Raw genomic sequence first — 22,318 nt, 5'->3', positions numbered from 1 at the left:
AGGTGATCCAGCCTGCCTTGGCCCCCTAACGTGCTGGGATTACAGGCGTGGGCCACTGTGTCCGGCCCTGGACCTTATTTTCTAATGTTAAGTTTGAGTTCTGGGTTTAGTTGGGCAAGACTTTCTCTCAGCTGCCATCAATCCTGGCTGAAGTTAACCCCTTTCCATCGCTGACCCAGGGAAAAAAACTACCAAATTTACTTACTGTTAAAAATTCAAAAAGGAAGCAGATGATCAAGTCATTGAACAAAAAGCTACATGGATTAGACAAGAACATATAAGGTGGCTCTAAGATGATGGAGAAGGAAAAGACATTTCATGGGTGGCTTCTCCTTAAAAGAAATGGGAAACTCAGCTTATTAGAAAAAACAATTTGGAAGGTTACTACTTTAGCTCAGAGACTGTAAACTAAACCTCTGTTGAGCACGGTGTGTGTGTGTGTGTGTGTGTGTGTGTGTGTGTGTGTGTGTGTGTGTGTCTGTGTTTGTGTGTGTGTGTACGTGCACAAAGAGGAGCAAGAAGGGATGATTGGAGCAGGAAATCACATCTTCAAGTCTTGAACAGCTTCCCACTGCAATCGATAAGGCCACACCAGAGTTTGACATCAATGGCAATGCTCTGTGATGTCCACTACCACTGCCTTCTTCCAGCTGAAGAGGAAGTATCCTGTACCGGCCCCTGCTGCTACTGCAATGCAGAGGTACCCGTTGTAGGTCATGAAGATAAGCATGAGGAAGTAGCTTATGACCACCTGGATGATGTGCAGCACTGTTTGCAGGAGGTGAGGAAAGCTCAGCATCTGCTGCCCAACAGTTTTGTGTGTCTCCATAAGGATGGTTCCATTTGGTCCTGGGACAGGCATGGAATTGTAGCGAATGCTGACTTGTGACTTACGCAGCAGGCTCTCTCGGGCTATCTTGAGTCCTTCATAGAACATTGCTAGTAAAAACACTGCCACATAAGCTCCAGCCATTTCTCCAGCTGTATTGATCACCAAACCAGAAAACAGTAGTTCCACATTCTTAAAGCCAAAGTAGAAGGTCACAGGCATCATCATCATGTTGCTGTCTCCTCCACCATGGGAGTGTGAGGCTGAAGTGGCTGGGTGATGGTGAGAAGGTTGCATGGTATGGTGGGAATGATCCATTTTTTCCAGGAAAAGTTGAGAGTCAGCAGAAGATTCTTCCTAGGTCGAGTCCAGCCACTAGCGCCTCTCTCTCCCAATCTTAACCCGTCACCCCCTCACGACTCCTCGAACGGCCTGTCCACTTCTACCCGGCTCAATGTGTCCACGACCGCCACCGAGGCCGAGGATTTACCGCCCCCTCAAGATGAGCTGTCTTAAAGTCCATAATGAAAAGAAATGACTAGGTAAGAAATTGAACAGGAAGTCTATAAGATATGAGTCACATATTTCTTATTTTTAAAAGAAGTTGAAAGATTGGCAAAATGATAGTTGTTGTTGATGCTGGTAATGGATACATGAGGATTTATTATACTGTTCTAACTAATATTGTGTATGTTTGAAATTTTCATAATGTTTTAAATTTGTAAAAAATCTATTGAGTAATATACTGATTATCTCTGTTTTTAAAAAATGAAACTAATAACCTTGCATTTTGATGTACAGTTTATCAATAAAAATGTTTCCCTTAGGCCAATGGTTCCCAATGGAGAAAGGATTTTCTATTTGTCTCATACCTATTACTGTCTTAAATAAATGGTCAATCAATTCAAATGAACCCATAAAATCCTCTGTCTAGTGCTTTTTAAAATCCCTGTTACAAAGATTGGTCAAGTTCTGAAATAATTTTGCTTATTTCCCCTGACAGTACATTATTGCTTCTTGCTGAAGTAAAGTGTCTTTTTATTTCCTTTTTTTATTATTATTACTTAAAACAAGTTGGCTGCAGATTGGATCGTATCCAGTCTTTTCCACAGTGATGCCCAAGTAAAGAATATCATAGGGTTTCTAATCTTGTGAAATTTCTTCCTGGCATTGGGAAAATATTGAGCTGGCAAAATAAATAGCTCAAATCTCAGAAACTTATTAGACTGATATGAACTCCTGTATGCTTCATAGCCCTAATCATCAACTCATTTATATTCTTTGGAATTGAGAGAAACATATTAAGGAAGGATATTCTTGCCCTGTACGAAATTGTCACAGTCAGCTAGCAAGAAAGATTGAAGACTGAAAAAATATCTTTCGAGCAGCCTCTTGATTTCCTGAAGCATGTCAATGATACCCAGAATTCATCAAGTTCACGGTTCCACATCTTGGACTGCGGAAAGTGACTAGGCAATGTGCCTGAATCTGACCTTTCATCAATATCTCCTTTTCTGCATTACATTAGGAATAATGAATTGTCAGAAACAGCATGTGGCTCAAACCAATGTTATTCCAAGAAAATAGCTAGTGGGTTTTAGAAATTAGATGGCAAGCAACTCAAAACCTTCAGATAATTTTTTGAGATACTCTATCTTAAAAGTAGAGCAGCCTAGCTTTCCAGCTTTAGCTCTTGCCAAACCATCCATGTGATGATGACCAGGCTCCTGTTCAGGTAAGAGGCATTAGAATGAATGAAGAACGTAAGGAATACAGTGGATGGAAATCCTGAACAGGATAGAGGGAAAGAGAAAGAAGGCCAAGGGGATTCATGACAGGGGGTACTCAAAAGCATGAACTCAAGGTATGAGGAGCAGAAGACACCGTACAGCCCTTGCTGAGGGTTCAATTATTTCTTTCATATCAGGACAGCAATGCACACATAGAAAACAGGAAATTGTTCAGCCAGACATACTTTACTGGGCAAAATAATCCCTAACTAACTTCACTCTAAGTGATCTTTGACAGTAACTTGAGGAAAGCAAAGGGAAAATTACCAATATCAAATGACAGTACCCTCTGACACCATTCCTCCTTTGGCTGACATCAATCATGAATTGCTGTCCATAAAGTAATTTTTATTTAACAGAGAAAGAAAGCATATGCCACCTTATCTTAGTGTCTTAGTAAACAGTCGTTCTGGGATTCATTTGCATGGACTATAAACTATGTCTGGAGCCCTGAACCTGATTTTGATGCTGAAAAAAAGTATAAAGAAGTGTAATATGTGACAGATCAGGCAAAAAGAGAGAGATTGAGAATGAGACTGATGTGGGGCTGATGGTGATTTTTTTCTAACTCCCCCTGCTTCATTAGTGGCTATAAATTATCAGCCGAATATACACAGACACCCTTAATGGCCAAAAAGAGTCATTTCGCCCTGTTCTTTGAGGCTTTGGTGAGTTCCCAAAAGAACATAGTCCAAAAGTCCATGTTGGACCGACCTACTGGAAATGGTGCTCACAGTTCTGCTCTTGTCAAATCATCCAGAAGAAAGCCATGCCCGTGGATAGGCACAGCCATGTCACATAGCTCCTGTACTCTCAGGGCCTGTGTGACACAGAACCATGGCCTTGGAAATGGCAGCAAGGTCTACCTTGGTCCAGATCCAAGCCCTGGCAGAGACTAAGTCTTATACTAAAAGAGTGAAAAGTTGGTGCAGATAGAATTGCAAGACCAGTCTTTAGATAATTAGTCATTGTTAACTCAGGAAAACTGATTCTAGGCATTGAACATGAAGCCGTTGAAAGGTAAGTATAACTTTTTAAAACATAGAGATGGGAGGAGTCTCACTACACTGACCAGGCTGGTCTTGAACTCCTGGAATCAAGCGATCCTCCCATCTCAGCCTCCCAAAGTGCTGGGATCACAGGCGTGCGCCACCATGACCAGCTGCAAGTATAACTTTTGTGCCCAGGCCTCCCATACTGTGAGAGGCAGAGTAATGCCCCACCCAGTACGGGAAAGATGCCCACGATCTAATACTGAGAACCTGTGAATATGTGACCTTACATGGCAAAAGAAATTTTGTTGATGTTATTAAATAAAGGATGTTGAGATGGAGAGATTATCCTGGATTAACTGTGTATGCCCAGTGTATTCACAAGGGTCCTTGTAAAAGAGACACAAAAGGAGTCATAGTCAGAGAGAAGGAGATGAGATGACAGAAGTAGAGGAATAGAGAGAGAGATGGGAAGATGCTGCACTGCTGGCTTTAAAGACAGAGGAAGGAACCAATGACTAAGGAATGCAGATGGCCTGTGGAAGCTGGAAAAGGCAAGGAAATGGATGCTCCTTCAGAGCAACCAGAAGGAACGCAGCCCTGCAAACCCATTTTGGACTTCTGACCTTCAGAACTGTAAGATAATACATTTGTGTTGCTTTAAGCCACTCAGTTTGTGGTAATTTGTTACAGCAGAAATTGGAAACTAATATGCCAACAGCCTATGCAGACAAGATAAGTTCCATTTACTCCTGCTCCCCAAGTTACAATTACTTAAGTCCCAGCTCACTTATCAGTAGGAATCCAGGCTTTGTTACGAATCCTGTTCACAAACAAAGGGGAAGGCTGACTCCCACAATCTGCCTTGGTTGTTTCCTTCTGACTCAATCCCCTCCTGGTTCCAGGCCACTCCTTCCCTCCACCCTGCTGCTGGCTACACTTCCTCAGGGACTCACTTTGCATTCCTGCTTCATTCCCTTATATTGCTTTGCCCAAAGCATGATCCTGCTTATCTTCCTTAATTACCAGACTGAAATGCAAGGCTGTTGCCTATAGTAATAAAAAATAAGAAGAAAGTAATAATAGGTAATAAAAAAAGAAAATAATAATGAGTAATAATAAAACTACAAATTGAAGAACTTACAACTGTCTTGGGTTGGGTTTGAGAATTCTTGTGCCTGTCGTTTACTAGGGGGAGAGTGCTCAGGAGAAGAGTAGTGAGGAACGCAGGATGAAGCAGGGGAAGAAAGTGAGCGATCATGGGCTGTCACTGGGAGCTCTGTTTCAACCTGACCCTGCAGAGCATTCTGAAGTATACATTGCACCAGAGGAGAGCAGCGTTTTGAAGGCAAGAGGGCCAACATTTTGTACTGCTGCGTCAGTCATTGACCACAGCCTCTGGGGGGATGGGATGACATGGGATCCCAGATGAGGAGACTTCTATTATGCCCAGGGCAATTCTCCAGAGAAAGGCAGCTATGAGCTGTTAACGGGCAACACTCACAGCGTCTAAGGGACATGGCCCCTTAAAGGGGATCTGGATGGTCATCAAGCACATCCATTACAGTGACCTAAAACAGAGCTCACAGCTAGTCCCTGAAGAGCACCTCGGCCCCTCTCCCTGGCCTCACCACTGGTTGAAAAAGTTCACCTTATTCTTCATTTCGCCTCCCCGCTACCCCCACCGCCCACCTTTCCCCTTTCCTTTCTCCTTTCCACCTTTATTCCACTGCATCAGTAAAAATGTCCTGGAGCCGTCTCTTCCCTGGAGTCAGAGGTCCCAGAAGACATTTCTATTTCTCCCTTAAAGACATCACCCGATCTCTGTTTCAGTTTGAGGATTTTCAACTTTTTTTGACTCCTGCCAATAGTAAGAAATACAGCATGACCCAAAACATACAAATATTTGAATATACATATATGATAGATATAACTGAAACAAATACTCGTTCTGTGAAATAATGTGTACGTTTATTGTCACATTATTGACAAGATGATTGTCAACCCCCATTCCCCAGTCTTGTTGCTCAGATTCCAAGAAGACATTGGAACACAATAGCCCAACATCAGCACACTTTTCCAGGTCTGACATAAAATTGAGTAATATGCGTGTATGGCACCAACAGTCCAATCTATAATTGAACCAAGGTGATTAGCTGAGCTCAATTCCCGCAACCTTTCACTCCTTGAGAAGGTGAAGATTAGTCCTCCCTTTCATTCCTACCATCCACAAACACCTCCATGAGAACAAGTAATAACACGTAGGCATTGAAATCTATAAATCCCTTCTTAGGGAAGAAACATCACCCAGAAGTGTTATTCATATTGCAGGTGGCAACCCATTAGTGGTGCTGAGAAAAAAAAATGATGAAAAAGAGTAGAATAGAAAATATCAGAGTTCATTTCAAATAATAAACGTACACATTATTTCACAGAACAAGTATTTGTTTCAGTTATATCTATCATATATGTATATTCAAATATTTGTATGTTTTGGGTCATGCTGTATTTCTTACTATTGGCAGGAGTCAAAAAAAGTTGAGAAAAACTCCACTGATTTAAACACTTTTTTGTTTTTTTAATTTAAACACTTTTGACTACATGGATAAACGCTTTCATTTTCATCTGGCACAGTTTGGTTACTTGATGTCACTACAGGCTCAGAAATCTCTATGTTCTGCTATAGGTCTTTGCTTCATTTCTAGGAAAGGGAAAGACCTGTTTGGGTATTTGTTTTATCCAAAACAAATGAATCTTCAACCCCATTCTGTATTCCAAAGGCGAACTGAAGTCTACTTATCTAAGAAGCCAGCCTAAAGCTTTGAAATTATAACGCTATGAATTGAAGTGGGTAGAATCGTGTCCCCTAAAAAGATATGTGCAAGTCCTAACCACCAGTACCTATGAATGTGACCTTATTTGGAAACAGGGTCTTTGCAGGTATAATCAAGTTAAAATGAGGTCACACTGGATTGGAGCACGGACCGATATCCTTATAGTAAGAGGAAAATTTGGCAACAGAAATGCCATGTGACAGCAGAGCCAGAGATTGGAGTGATGCACTACAAGCCAAAGAATGCTAAGGATTGCTGGCAATCACCAGAAACTAGGACGTGGCAGGGAACGATTCTTCCCTAGAGCCTTGAGAGAGAGCATGGCCCTGTGGATACCTTGATTTTGAACTTCCAGCCTCCAGAACTGTAGAGGGAGTAAATTTCTGTTGTTTTAAACCATCTAGTTTGCTATAGCAGCCCTAGAAAACTAATCATGAATTTTTCTGCTTCTACCCTAACCACTGAATTTTCAAAAACCTTGGGAAATATTTATATGTACCTGCTTGAATATTCATAAAACATCTCTGAAAAATAGAGTAATCAAGAAACTGAGCATTGTTGCCTTTGGGAAATGGAACTGGGTACCTGCAGAATGAGAGAGGGAGACTTTTTGCTATAATACTGTTTTGAATATTAAACTATGTAATATATGAATAAATAAAATCGAAATTTAGAAAATCTTAGGTAAAAACTCAACCGACATAGCAATCTCCCCTTTCTCCCCAGGGATCACCACTGACGGATGTCCATCCCACTTTTGTAAGCAAGAAGGTAAAATTGTAAGAAGATGGATCTCCCATCTTTTACAGAGGGCCCATGGTTCACAGCCATTTCTCTTTTGCACCAAAAACTTGGGAAGATAAAATGTCTGGTCTTATCCTGAAAATCTTTAATCATCTGCCCCTTTCACTCAAGCTATTTGCTTGAGGATAAAAATGCTCATGAGGAAAAAAAAAAATGCTGAAAGCTGAGATAATGATCCTATCCATGATATTCCTTAATTACTGACTTAAATGAAGATCCATTGTCATATTTCCTCATTAAAAGACATATTTTATGAGCAGATACTTCTCACGGATGATTTAAGAAGAACAAACTCATCAGACAGTTTGAGACTGAATCCAAAAAGGTATACATAGTTAATTATGTAATTTGAAGTGTTGGATGAAATGAGCCCAAGGGTCTTTGAACATCAAAGCCTCCGGTGGAGAGAGGCACACAATGTAACACAGGCTATTCAGCAAAACACTCCGATAAGACAACTCTACACCGTTTCAGTGTTCAATGCATATTTCATGAATTGAATTAGAGGAAAAGCATGAAATGAAGAGCTAGAAGAGACTTTGGAATGATCAGGCATGCTTCCCCATAATGCTTTTAAAATGGGCACAGGTTTCTCCAGGTTGGAATGCTGACTTCACTTTCGCCATGCTTTTTCTATGCCACACTTTTGTCATCTCAAAACAATGGGCAAAATAATAATATCTGCCTTCTAGGGTTGTTGAAGAAGTTAAACAAGGTGAAGTGTATGTAGTAGATGTAACTGGCACCCTGCCCAGATCCCATTTACCAGGCAAGGGCACCAATCTCCTAGCTACCTTCCTCTGCAGAATTGTCCTGGGCTGATGGTAGCCATCTACTCCAGGAAGTTACCCCACCCCGGCCCACAGTCAATGACTGACTGACACCAGGGACCCCCTCACCCTCTTGATACTACAAACCCTGCCTCCCACAGCACCTGGTTGTTCACTCTGTGAATAACCCATGTAGCCCTACATGACACGTGGTAGCTTCCTCCCCCAGACTGCGAGTATATGTAACTGATAAACTGTTGTCCATCTCAGCTGTCCAGTGTTCAGTGTTGTGTATTCAGTCATTCACTTAACGCTAGGGCGGGAATCCCATCATCACCAACAGGGTGAAGAGGGGACAATAAAACAGACTATTATTATTTTTTTAAAAGACCATTATTAGGCTGGATGCGGTGGCTCACGCCTGTAATCCCAGCACTTTGGGTGGCCAAGGCGGGTGTATCATGAGGTCAGCAATTCAAGACCAGCCTGACCCACACGGTGAAACCCCATCTCTACTAAAAATACAAAAACTAGCTGGGTGTGGTGGCATGCGCCTGTAATCCCAGTTGCTCAGAGGCTGAGGCAGGAGAATTGCTTGACCCCAGGAGGCAGACGTTGCAGTGAGCCGAGATCGCACCACTGCACCCCAGCCTGGGCGACAGAGCGAGACGCCGTCTCAAAAAATAAATAAATAAATAAATAAATAAATAAATAAATAAATAAATAAATAAATAATTATTACCAGGGCTTGTAAGAATTCTTATTATTTTTTAACTTTTCCTTTATTTCATTAAACTTGCCTATTTTCACATATGAAATTGAGAAAAGCCAAGTGTGTTTGTGTGCACACGTGCATGCAAGTGTGTGTGCATGAAATAAACAAGATTAGTAAAGAAGCTGGAAGACTGTCTTCCTATGTAGCAGACACAGGAGAAAAGCTCTGTATATGTGTAAGAGTTAGGAGTGAATAAGGCAGGGTTCAGCTTGGACCAGATTGAGAGAGAGGAATAAATCAACATGATGTTGTTGAGACAAAGATGTGGCCTCGGTAGAAGCATCACTACTTACCTTTAGACAAGGGTGCTTCCCATTGGAACAAAAAAACAAAAATCAATGGGAAAAGATCAGAGCTCAAAGGTGAAGGAAATGAAGGGACTTGCACAGAAATGAAAAATGAGTAAGGAGTGAGTTAAATCTCATTATTCTTCAAGAAATCCTAACACTGTGATTCTTATTTATGCAGAATTTGAGGACTGAGATGGCATTTCTTACCAGTTTTAGCTAAGGTCATCAAAAATTTTAGCTACCTTTTAAGCATACAGTTCCCTTGGCCTTGGATACTCAGCAGAGTTGTGAGATCACTGGCGACAAGGTGAAGGAGGTGCCCATTTTTAGAGCCTTACAGGTGACGCTTTTCCGATAATCACCAATCCCTTCTGTGCTTTTAATTCAAGTCAACTCCAGCAATATACACTGAGCACCTATATTATGTGGTACATTATATACGGTGTTTCTGCACATGTGCACCTATGGTATATGAGAAAATCTGCCCTTTGAACATGTACACAGTTGATTTGTGTGCATCCCAAAATTTAAGAAATAATATGTGAAAAGATACAAAGGAGAAAAGTTGAAGCACTGACATTAAATTAGGAGATCACATAGACTGAGTCACACTATTAATGGATCAACCAGAAGGGCAGAAGCAGTTGAAAAAGAATGATACCTCCTGGGAGGTAGGGAGGCTAACCTGAACTTTGAGGATGAGTAGGATTGAAATAGACCTAGAAGGCATTCCACACATCTACACACTGATGGAGACGAGCATTTGATTCAGCAAATGTTCATTAATTACTAACCAAATGACAAACCTCATATCAAGCACATAGTGGTTGCCATTTTAACTTGGCTGACTCCCTATTTGAGGGAGACATTTTTAATTACAAATGACAAAAAATCCAATTTAAACTCACTCAGATAAAAACCACAACTGAGTGGCCCCATATTATTTCTTGGTAATGAAATAATGAAATTTGACCTTGCAGCTCGTACAGTGCCACCACAGACCTGGTTTCCACTGGTATCTTCTTAGCCTTCCATGGTGTTGGCACCATGTGATTTCATGCTGATCCCTTGACTGGCCCTTCATTGTTGCAAAATGGTAGCTCAAGTCCAAGCCTTACATCTTCACACCAACTCTCTAGGACAAGAGGTGTCTCTTCCTATAGCCCTTGTCTATCTTTCAGCCCCATCTTGAATCATGTTCTCACTTGCTCTTTGCACTCCAGCTCCATTGGCCCATTTCAAGTTCATCAAATGTACTATTCTTACCTTTCTCACAGCACGCGGGTTCTCATGGTGCATTCTTCTTCCACTCTGCTGGTTAACACACTCATATCTCAGCTCTTGAACTTCATGACCTAAGGTAAGCCTTCCTTGCCATTCTCACCTACCAGGCAAAGTCAATCCCTGCTATATTCTCTCAAAACATAATGTAGTTCTTCTTCATGGCCATAAATTAACATAGTCATTCAATTAATATTTGTCTTTTCCAGAACAAGATAAACCATGTCTTGTTTTGTTCATCATTATATCCTCAACATCAAGCAAGTGTCTGCATGGTGGGTATTCAATAAATATTTGTTGGTTGCATCGGTGGTGGATGGATGAATGAATGAATGGAGGAATAAATGGATGGATGGATGAACTTGACATTTAAACCTTGCCATGTAACTAATTAGCTACCTCCAGCTTTTTTGAGATTCAATTCTCTCAACTGTGAAATGAAAAGGTTGCTCTAGTTGACCTGTAAGATCCTTTCTGAATAGAAAGTGTCGAATTTGTAAAGTGTTACTGGCCAGAGAATTTCTTTAACTGCAATATTAGGGAGCTAAAGTAAAAAGTGATGCTTTGGGTTACTCTGCTACCCTTTTGCAAATGTCATTTTTAATTAAATTCTGACTTTGTGTGCTCTCACGCAGTGGTTAACAATCTGGAGAAACTGGGATGCTACAACTGTTACCAAGCAGCTGGAATTGCCGAAGAGCTAATACAAGTTAGAAAAATACATGCTGACAGTCTAGGAAGATGTTAAATGAAATGTTATGAAGAAAATTTTACACGTTCCTGCCCCCAACCCTCCATCCTACCCAACCCCAAATTGGCAATATTCAAAGTAAAGGCTTGATTTGGTTCAACGTGCTGCTAAAAATAAAATTTACATCTTTGGGCGATGTTTAATACAGAGGATTATTATCATATTGAAATAGCTATTTTGAATTTACAAAACAGCCTTGTTGCGTTCAAATTCATAGAAATTTGATTAGATCCTAAATATATTTTTGTTCAAGGTCCTATTCATAGCCAAGGTTTGCCATCTATTTGTGCATTTAAAAAGAGAATACGATTCATGTTTTCATTTGACGTGCTTAGGAAACACAAGATAAAATTCCCTACCTGCTCCCTCATTCAACATCTGAATTTGAACTATAATCTGCCTATAAATAAGAAATGAGAATTTTGATCAGGCAGCTTTGCAATCTGTTCAAAGTAGTCTGGGAATACTTGACAGCATAACAAATCTCTAAGTAAATTGATGTTAAGACAGTTTAACTACCATAAAATATTTTATTTTATACCATGTCCACTTAAAAAATTGATACTTTTTAATGAAGTGATTCAGCCAGAGTATTGATAAAAAGAAAGCATTATATGGAACTGTCCTTGTAAAAAGAAACAACCCTATTTAGGAAACCAAAGACTCATTGTTTCTCACATTTCCTCTTCTAAGTGGCTGGGATGGAAACTCGCTAACTGTCCCCCAAACCCATTTCCACTTTCTCTTTGGCTCACAGGTAGACTACATTTCCCAACCTCCTATGTGACAGATTTCTGACCGGTAGAATATAGGCAGGAAGTGATGTATCTCACTCTGAAGCCTGGACCATTAGAAACCGACCATGTACACTATTCATGATAGCAAAGACTTGGAACCAACCCAAATACCCATCAATAATAGACTGGATAAAGAAAATGTGGCACATAGAATACACCATGTAATACTATGCAGCCATAAAAAGGATGAGTTCATGCCCTTTGCAGGGACATGGAGAAAGCTGGAAACCATCATTCTCAGCAAACTATCACAAGGACAGAAAACCAAACACTGCGTGTTCTCACTCATAAGTGGGAGTTGAACAATGAGAACACATGGAGTTAGGGAGGGGAACATCACACACCAGGGCCTGTCAGGGGGTGGGGAGCTAAGGGAGGGATAACATTAGGAGAAATACCTAATGTAGGTGGCGGGTTGACAGGTGCAGCAAACCACCATGGCACGTGTATACCTATGTAACAAAACTGCACGTTCTGCATGTGCACCCCAGAACTTAAAGTACAATAATAAAAAAAAAAGAAGAAGAAAAAAGAAAAAAATCACCCATGTAATTCTCCACCCTCTTTCTTCCCACATGTTAAAGATGGCAAAAGTGGGTCTGCCTTGTTTCCTGAACACTGTGTAGGGTTGAGCCCCTCTCCACTTGCTCATATTCCTAACCACATTATGACCTAGCAGAAGAGACTACTTCATCTAATCCTCGTTCTTCTTAGTATCTCAGGCACGACATAGTACCAAACACTTCTACCGCTATAAAAGATTATTTCCTTTTCCCAGTTTTTCTTCATTTTAAAAAGAGATGAGAAAAGAAGAATTAAAAGCCTAACATTTCATGACTTTTTTGCCCGATAATCTGTGTATCCTTGTGTAACTTGGACCCAGAAAATAGATCAGCTTCAGGAATGGAGAAAATGTTTAGCTGCAATAGTCTTTTTACTTGCAGCCTTATTACTTACAACAGGCTGGGCACGGTGGCTCACGCCTATAATCCCAGCACTTTTGGAGGCTGAGATGAGTGGATCACGAGGTCAGGAGATCGAGACCATCCTGGCTAACACGGTGAAACCCCGTCTCTACTAAAAATACAAAAAAAAAAAAAAAACAAAAAAACTAGCTGGGCCTGGTGACAGGTGCCTGTAGTCCCAGCTACTCAGAAGGCTGAGGCAGGAGAATGGCGTGAACCCCGGGAGGCAGAGCTTCCAGTGAGCTGAGATCATGCCACTGCACTCTAGCCTGGGCGACAGAGCAAGACTCCGTCTCAAAACAACAACAACAACAACAACAGCAACAACAACAACTTACAACCAACAAACCCTGCTTCAAATGAGTGTGTTAGTCCAGGTCCTTGTAGAAGCAGATGCTAATACAGGATTCATCATGTGAGGATTTTACCAAGCAAAATGCCTGTGAGAGAAAATGGAAAGTGGAGCCAGGGGTGCTAAGGAGTCATTAGAGCACAATGCAACAAGCCCGACCCCAAGTGAAGAAGAGAGGGAAAGAAGGCTGGGTGGGGTGTCCTAGGGTGCCATGTATTCTAACAAAGGTTTGGCAAGGCCATCAGAGAGTCCTCAAGCCAAAATTAGGCATCAGAGGAACCCCAGGTCCCTCCAAAAAAAACCTGCCTTCGTGTCCCTGCGACATTCTTCCAACATTGGCTGGGAGCAGCCCTTGGGAGGCAAGGTCTCAGTTCAAACATGGAGATGAATTTCAGAGCCCAGCAGCTGAGGCCATCAGTCCATTTTGCTCCCTGCAGTTCTCCAAGACACATTCTCATAACCTCTACAGATTGTTTTTTTTTAAAGGTGATATGCATTTGTTTATCTTATCTTATGATGTCATTTTGTTTTAATAGCCAGTATGGAAACTTAGTCAGGATCTGAATAAACTAATTTCAGTGATGCGTCGTGTCACGAACTTTGTTTTTACCAGTCACCATCAGTCAATCACTTAATGTTTCTTATTGAACGGAGACTTCTTAACTAGTCAGGATTTACATTCAGCTGCTAGTCATGGAGACTGGAAATAAAAATGGTTTAACCAAAATGGAGATTTACTCTCCTCTCATAGAAGTCTGTAGTTAAGCAGTGAAGTGATAGTATGATAGCTCTGTGGTGTCATCCTGGACCCAGGCACCTCCTATATTTATATTCCTTCATTCTTAGAGTATGACTACCATCCTCAAGGATATCTCGTGTTCCCAAATGGCTGCTGAGAATCTAGCCATCATGTCTGTATTCCAACCAGAGTGAAGGATAAGGAGTGGAAAGCACCCAAAGAAAGTTGCTAGCTGTGTGTCTCTTCAAAAAAAAAAAAGAAAGAAAAAAGTTTCCTGGGAAGTCTCACTGTTTGCAGACAATTTAAGCACACAACTCTTTGGCAACACCTTGCTACACGGGAGGCTCAGACGTGTATTATTTTAGCAGTGCGTGAAAACTACCCCAAGTGTTTTCATAGAGGAAGGGGAGAATAAATACTGGGCAGGTATTCTTTGTCACAGCCATTTCTTGGGCTTGGTTCTAAAAAAGTTTTAATTTTAAAAGACTTATGAGATTTTTTTCCTGTGTTACCAGATGAATGAATATTTATGAGAGCCATTCATCCAGTTTAATTGCAGTCCATAAATTTGCACATGTTGTTTATTGGTTGCCTTATCCACGTACCTATTCATTTTGTGCTTTCTTTCCTCTGTGAGCAAAAATAAATTTTCCTTTCCTTTTCTTTTTTTTGTTTCTTCCATTCTATTAGTACCCTTCTAGGCTATCTTCCCAGCCCACTAGCACCCTGCTCTTCGAACTGCTCTCCCAGCCAAGAGTGGCCTCTGACTGAGCATTATATTTATAACTACCTAATCCACTTCCCTAGCTCTCAAATAGTGGGCCAGGGATAGAAAGTAACCCAAGCGAGCAGACCCGTTTCTCTCTTCTGAGAATTTGGAACTGGGATCAAAATCACAAATTAGCCTCCACTGGTCATTTAAACAAAGGAGAAGTAAACTCAGAAATGTTAGTGACAACCATCTTCTGCCATGTTGATGAAACTACTAAAAGAGCCAGTTTTCAGACAGAGGAGAGGGAAGCAGACATGATACAGCCCTTGTTTTGCTGTAGTTATGTGGATCAATGCTTTCCACAGATATTTTCCCAAATGCTGCATTCAATTAGGTGAACTGAAAGGACCACAAATAGCTGGTATAGCAAGTGTTGGGTGCTTTCCAAACTACCTTTATTATTATGACCTAACCAATACAATCCCGAACTTTTCCCTGTGTGATCTTTCTGTGTGAAACACTAGAACCAGGATGAAATCTGGTGATTGTTGTATGTGTTCTCCAGCCTCCACCCAGTGCATATGTCTTTGAGTGGATATCTGTTACTTTCTGCCAATAGAGCCATCCGGCCTGCCATATGTTAAAACGGGTATTAACAGATAAAAGTAGTGATAAGAGTTTGGGCAATTGGTTTGACTTATTGAATTCAGTTTGAGAAACTGAGCTCAATCGGAGTTCTACACCGAGCCAGGTCTGGAGACTGCACAGATGAATGAGACATGGACCCTGCCCAGGAACTTATAATTTGACATCATAAGTGACTCACAAACTAGAGTATCTTTTATGCACCACAAGCCATATCTAGCAAGGAACAGCTAAGATTTCTCAGTTGGAAGGTGACCCAATAGCATAGAGGCAGAAGGGAAGGGGGGGAAGCCATCGACTTCTTAGAATTTCTTGGAAGAAGAAACCCCATTCAAAATTTTTTTACCTAGTTTTTAATCTACTCCCCTTTGTTTTTCCGCACTTGGTGTATAGAGATAGCTCCACTGAGGAATGGATCAAAAAGAATGCCAAAGCAAGGGAAACAAGAAAAGCATCTACACGTAACTACTTGTGGGTGGTTTTTAAATCAAAATTCAGAATTATGTTAGGTTATGAAAATCTATAAAAAGCCTTAATACAGATACAAGAAAAGAGCAATACTACTTTTTTTCAGGCTTCTCTTTTCGCTTTGATATGCCTTGCTGTTAAAAAACAAGAAAACATTGCGCTCCCTGCCTTCTGGAACTTTTTGCCAGCAGGAGGTGAGAAATCATATAAATTGCTGGAAAAAAGTGATAACAGTCAGTCATTTCTTTTATAATGGACTATTAGATTGGTTTATTTGCATGTATCATTAAGATTTATTGCAAATTGTCTAATGGAATGACAATGCTACAGATAGAGTACACCTAATACAATTAGAATGGAGACTGGCTTCTGGGGTAAAGTTACTACATATTTTCCTTGGAGGAATAAAAATATATATCTTCTGCCATGAGAATACCAGTGAGAATAAAGTAGCTATTCTAAATGTTTATGTCCTATTTAATATTTTTCTATCATAACAAAATTCTTATGAATTTCACATTAGCCCATGATTTAAAGCTAGACATCTTCCAGAGTGATATTTTTTAAATACAGAACACAGAATAACTAAGATCAGAAACATTATCTTTTATTCTTTGATGGAAAAGGCAAATGTTTTATGGGTAAGATTATCAAAGAAAGCCAATGTTACATTGTACAAGGAATTATAGGAGCGTTCACCTGAGCAATGCTTCTTCATGGCAGGTGTTAGTCAGAACGAGATACAAACTCTCAGGTGGGACAGGCCCTCTTTCACAGATGCCCAGAGTTCCACCCCAACCTAGAGGTTGGGTTTCAAGTGAGTTTCTGGTGCCAGATTTAATTTTTATACTTCCCTTTCCCAAAAGTACTTTAACTATTGGTCCAACACTCCCTATTCCCAATGGAAATCCTCCCCAGTGAATACTGTTCCCTTCTACTCCTTGAAATGAGGTAACTTCCCCTTAACTCCTTGCATTGTTGTCACAGTTCCCAAAGCATTTGACTTTCTCCAGGGAAACCATAAAACCATATGGAAATAAAATCCAATGTAATTCTGCATCCAGAAGGGTGTTAAGGGAATACCTCCCCAAGGCTGTAGTTTCATGCTAATTTTTAAATGAGCCTAAGCATTTTGAAGACTTCATTTTTATTAGAATATTAACTTATATTAAATATTATGCATATATTCTATAGAACTATGGGATTAATAAAAAGAAGAGAGAGAGCTGGATAAAAACCAGTTGCTTTAACATGCATTATAACAATAAGAATAATTCAAATCTGCTCCTGGCATCAGAAAAACATTCTAGAATATTTTTCAGAGATGTATTTTGGTTATTTGAGATGTAATGATATGACAGGTTTTAGCTATAATAAAGTGGATCATTATAAATGGAGTATGGCTAACTTAGAGAATGCCAGAACCCCAGAGGAAAGAAGACATCCAAGAAAAATATGTGCTTTGTTACAAATTCAGAAGCTTTAAAAAATTTTTAAGTTATACTTGAAATGTCTATGGCGTACTATATTACGAATGAGGAAATGGAGTGTAAAATGAAGTGAATTGCTGAATGGTCAACCAGTTGAAGTATATCAAATGGAATATTCACTGAACTGGTTACATGGTGTTACTTACTCTGGAGAGAGCTTTTGTGGAATACAAAAACTGAAAACAATCCTGAAGCATGTAAAGCTAGGTGGACCAATGCATTCTGCAGATATTCTCCCAAGTGTTGCATCCAAGTAGATGAACTGGAAGGATTGTAGATGTCATTGTAGATGATCTAGTGCCAGGTGCTTTTCAAACTACTCTGTTGGAATATTTTGCTTTCATTACAACACTGTCATCACTGTTATCACCATTGTTATTATTTTCATCACGAATTTTCAGTCATTATCCAAGAATAGTGATTGATTCAGCTCAATGAAATATATTAGCTGAATTTAAACTTGAAAGATGGAGCCTGACCCATGAGAAGAGGATAATAATGGGAGATACGTTTTCATTGGAAAAATTCTGAGTTAGTAGCAAGAGCCCTGTTTGTTAAATAGCAGATACAGATAAACAATGAGTATGATTCAGGAATAATTGCAGGGTATCCATGGTTACAGAAAATCTTGTCAACACCCATTGTTCTATTTATACCTTGGGAGACATGTCACCGAATTTCTATAAATAGAGTATAAATTCATTCATTTCAACCCTAATCATGTGCACACCTCCAGTCTTCTCAGAAATAAAAAAAAAATTGACTCTAGGCCGGGCGCGGTGGCTCAAGCCTGTAATCCCAGCACTTTGGGAGGCCGAGACGGGTGGATCACAAGGTCAGGAGATCGAGACCATCCTGGCTAACACGGTGAAACCCCCGTCTCTACTAAAAAATACAAAAAACCAGCCGGGCGACGAGGCGGGTGCCTGTAGTCCCAGCTACTCGGGAGGCTGAGGCAGGAGAATGGCGTCAACCCGGGAGGCGGAGCTTGCAGTGAGCTGAGATCCGGCCACTGCACTCCAGCCTGGGTGGCAGAGCGAGACCCCGTCTCAAAAAAAAAAAAAAAAATTGACTCTAAACTGAAATGGGGGAATATGTAATGCACTGGGTTTCATGGGCCGGATGTCTGAGGAAGAATCAACACAGCAAAGAAAAGTAAGTTTATAAGGTGGAAATGGGGCTTCCTGAGATCTCTAGCACGTGAGTGCTTGGGGAAGAGTGACCCCCAGAAGCTGAGTAACCTTGAGCTGCTTGTAGTTTCTCCTGAGCACCCATTCAGCTTTAGATACAAAACAAAATGATGATTTTGTTTCTGAGGATTTTTAGCCATTGGAAACCTAAGTTTCTACAAGGATTCAGAGTCAGGTAGCAGTGGCAAGAAAAAGCCAATTCAGGCTGCAAAATCTCAGGGATACTCAGGAATTGGAGGCACCAGGTACCTCTCAAGGTTAAGTGGCAGAAAGCTTTAAAAACAAAAGCCATAGCTGAGGGCAGGGGTGCTAAACTAAAAACAGAGGAATTTACTCAAAGTTATTACATTCCAAATAATGATATCCTCCCAACTTCTTCCCCCACTTGGCTCTGAGAACGTCAACAGCCACTCATTTACTGTCCAGATAAGAGAATGATCCCTGAGAAAACACCTAAGATACTCACATATGGGGATCCCCAATGAACATCCAGGTGCCCTATTAATCACCTTACAATGAGGTCCACCAATTGACAAGCCCCATTTACGTACGCACTGTTTCCACTAAACTGAGCTTATATTGAGTCCTTGCTAACAAATGTATTTATTGAGCCCTTGCTAAGTGTCAGGTGTGTGTTAAACATATTATATACATTTAATCCTCAAAATAAATCCATCGAATGTGTATTATTATCTCCAGTTGCAGATAAAGAAACAAAGGCTCAAGTAAGTTAAGTATTTTTCCAAGGTCACCTAGCCTGTAAGTAACAGAGTGGGAATTTGAACTATTCTAACCACAACACCTCATGGCCTCGCTCTGGAGTACCAGCCAGCCTCCTTAAACAATATTCTTACTTACTTACAAAAAGAACATGTAATGGGGGCTCAATTTTATCTCTGAGTCAAGCAAGAGTTGAATAAAATGTACTGCTTCTAAAAAAAAAAAAAAAAGCATTGCTATACATCTTCCATTTCCTTCTCAGATTCACTCTGCCCAGCTCCTCTCTGTTCAGTGTCCTGGGAAGTCGAATCCTATGGACTGCATTAACAGTCCTACTTGAATTTGCTAATAGGTGGGATTGGAGCGAGACAGAAGATTGATTTAGGTCAGGTCATTAATGTGCCAGCTCCCTCCATGTGTTGGCAGCACAGGCTATCTACAGCTCTCCAATGCAGATCACGACACCCATTGGGTGGTCCACAAAGCTCTCTCTCCTCTTGTTCTCCAGACTTAATGCTGGTAATGGCTCCACTGATCTATCCTCAGGTACTGCATTCTCCCTTACAGTTTCCCTACACTCTTCCTGCACCTTTGGAAACAGTCCTTTTACTAAATTCTCTTCAAACCACCTAATTTGAACGGGTGGTTCAATTTGAACACCTAATTATTTGAACACCTAATTATGTACCCCCTCCCAGGACCCTGATTGATCCAGAGCTTTAGCTACATCTTAATCCGGGTTGATTAGGAAGTAGATGACAATAATACATTTTTAACTAATAACATGCAACATCTCCCTTCACTATAAATCTCTAGAATCATATGGTTTTGAAGAGTTTTTTTCTAGTTATGTACTCATTATAGAAAAATTGGAAAACAAAGAAATTTATCACTGTAATTCCACAAGCTTCAGTCAATTGATATTAATACTTTGGTGGGAAAAAAAAGAAAAAAGAAAAAAAAAAAAAAAACACAGCAGCCAGCCATGGTACACGCCTGTAATTCCAGCAGTTTGAGAGACCGAGGCGGGTAGATCACTTGAGCCTAGGAGTTTGAGACCAGCCTGGGCAGCATGGCAAAACCCTGTCTCTACAAAAAAAGACAAAAATTAGTTGGGTGTGGTGGCATGTGCCTTTAGTCCCAGCTACTCGGGAGGCTGAGGTGGGGGAATCTATTGAGCCCGGGAGGTGGAAGCTGCAGTGAGCTATGACCATGCCACTGCACTCCAGCCTGGGTGACAGAAGAAACACACACACACACACACACACACACACACACAACAGAGTAATAATTTGGAACTTCCTCAAACAGATATTCTTTAGATGATGCTCAGTGTTTCTAGAGAGAAGAGTAGGGGTAGTGTAGCGGAACAACAGAGCCTAAGGGTGCTTGGTACTCCCAGCCTCTCTTAACGTTCCCAGTAAAGCAACACCACCCTAAAATCCCACACTTCACTCAGCTGTACTTTGAGTTCACATCATCCTCACCTCCAACCAACTTTGCAAAGTATTCCTTCCAACCATGTGCAGTGCTGTGTGTGAAAAAAATTCTGTAAATGCAGTTTTCTCCATCTTGGCAACATTGCCAATGATGTTTTAGTGCTCCAAAGGGCTTTTACCCACTCTGCTTTTTAGTCATTGGTAACCTGGACTAATGTCCATGCCTTTTTTCCACTGTGGCACCAAACTAAGCATGGTACCTGGAGATCATTTCAACATTGTCAGCAGCAGTGAAGCCAAACAAAAACACAGTATGCAACTTTCCAGTTATCCTATACAAATTTCAGCTTATCTTGTTTTACAGTCACCTTCACCAAAGTCTCCGTGTGAAGTGTTCGCAAGGAGATGTTAATCTTGATCCATAGCTGGAATGAGGGGGAGAAAATCAAATAAGTGTTTATGCAATAAATACTTTAACTTGAATGGATGGAATGGGCTACAGATTTTTTTTTTTTTTTGAGACGGAGTCTCGCTCTGTCGCCCAGGCTGGAGTGCAGTGGCCGGATCTCAGCTCACTGCAAGCTCCGCCTCCCAGGTTCACGCCATTCTCCTGCCTCAGCCTCCGGAGTAGCTGGGACTACAGGCGCCCGCCACCTCGCCCGGCTAGCTTTTTGTATTTTTTAGTAGAGACGGGGTTTCACCGTGTTATGGGCTACAGATTAATAAGCCTCATTGACAGCGTTGTTCACTCTTCTCCCTGTGAGGTGGAAGAACAAACAGCTTGTATAACTGGGGAGTCAAACGCTTACAGCTGTTTGACTTCATACTGTTATTGCTAAAAGCACAGGAGCAATGGTGACATCTTGTGTCAGGTTAAAACGTAACAGGATCTTAATTCCTTCTGGTGTCTACTAGGAGCCCCTCGGATGTGCCCTGGCTAAAATTCATCTTCATCTGCTCCTGTTAGCTATTGATAAAATAATAACACAGAGGCTTTCTCAGATGTAGATATTGATTTGCAGGAATGACAGGGAAAACTCTACTTGACACCTGACTCATCAAACTGCCACCTCAAGTACAGGCCACCTGGGAGTCTCAATCTAGTTCTTCAGCTCAGCCTTTCCACTTTGCCAGAATATCCCTGGCAAAATACACAGGCTCCAGGTTCATCCACTTATCAATCTGAAGCAGCCGGAGGGTAGCTGTGGAGCTCTGTAGTAATTGTACTTATTTATCCTACTGCTTTGAGCATTTTCCTGATCTTATTTCTTTGGCAGCCCTTCAAACATCACATCACATGACTGGAACCTCTTGAGCCCAAAAGATGATGAATAACATTCACTACTCGTAGTAGTTGGCTGGGAGGCCAAATCTGTTTCATGTGCCCTCCATGAGAGCAGTGGTTCTTAATGTTGGCCACACAAAACCACCTGGGGAGCAATACCTGCATCCATCCCAGACCAACGAAGTCAGAATTTCTGGGGTTTGAAGCCAGACATTTTTTAAAAGCCCCCAGATGGTCCTGGCGTGCAGCTTTCACCTGCTCTCTTGCCTTGGGAACCCAGCCATTGTGCTCTGAGGAAGCTCAAGCCACATGGAAAGGCATGAGTGGGAGATCCAGTCACTGTCCCAGCTCAGATCCCAGCCAACACCCAGAATCAACCACCAGATAACTGAGTGAGTGG

The 22,318-nt window shown here is 41.0% G+C and overlaps 1 protein-coding gene across 1 annotated transcript in view; it reads right to left on the bottom strand.

Moving 5' to 3' along the window:
• Positions 1 to 388: 388 nt before the first annotated feature.
• The window catches only part of LOC115898624, a 40,752-nt gene continuing 18,822 nt past the window's right edge, over positions 389 to 22,318 (bottom strand). Inside the window, exons 4-5 of the mRNA XM_030933645.1 lie at positions 2,250 to 2,343; positions 389 to 1,186 (exon numbers count right to left, since the gene is read on the bottom strand). Coding sequence (XP_030789505.1) covers positions 605 to 1,186; positions 2,250 to 2,343 — 676 coding nt within the window. The 3' untranslated portion in view covers positions 389 to 604. The remainder of the gene's footprint in view (positions 1,187 to 2,249; positions 2,344 to 22,318) is intronic.

This window comes from Rhinopithecus roxellana, chromosome 7 (assembly GCF_007565055.1).
Source record: "Rhinopithecus roxellana isolate Shanxi Qingling chromosome 7, ASM756505v1, whole genome shotgun sequence".
Classification (NCBI taxonomy): domain Eukaryota; kingdom Metazoa; phylum Chordata; class Mammalia; order Primates; family Cercopithecidae; genus Rhinopithecus; species Rhinopithecus roxellana.
Note: the sequence above shows the minus strand (reverse complement) of the source record. Positions and strands in the feature narration are given on the sequence as shown.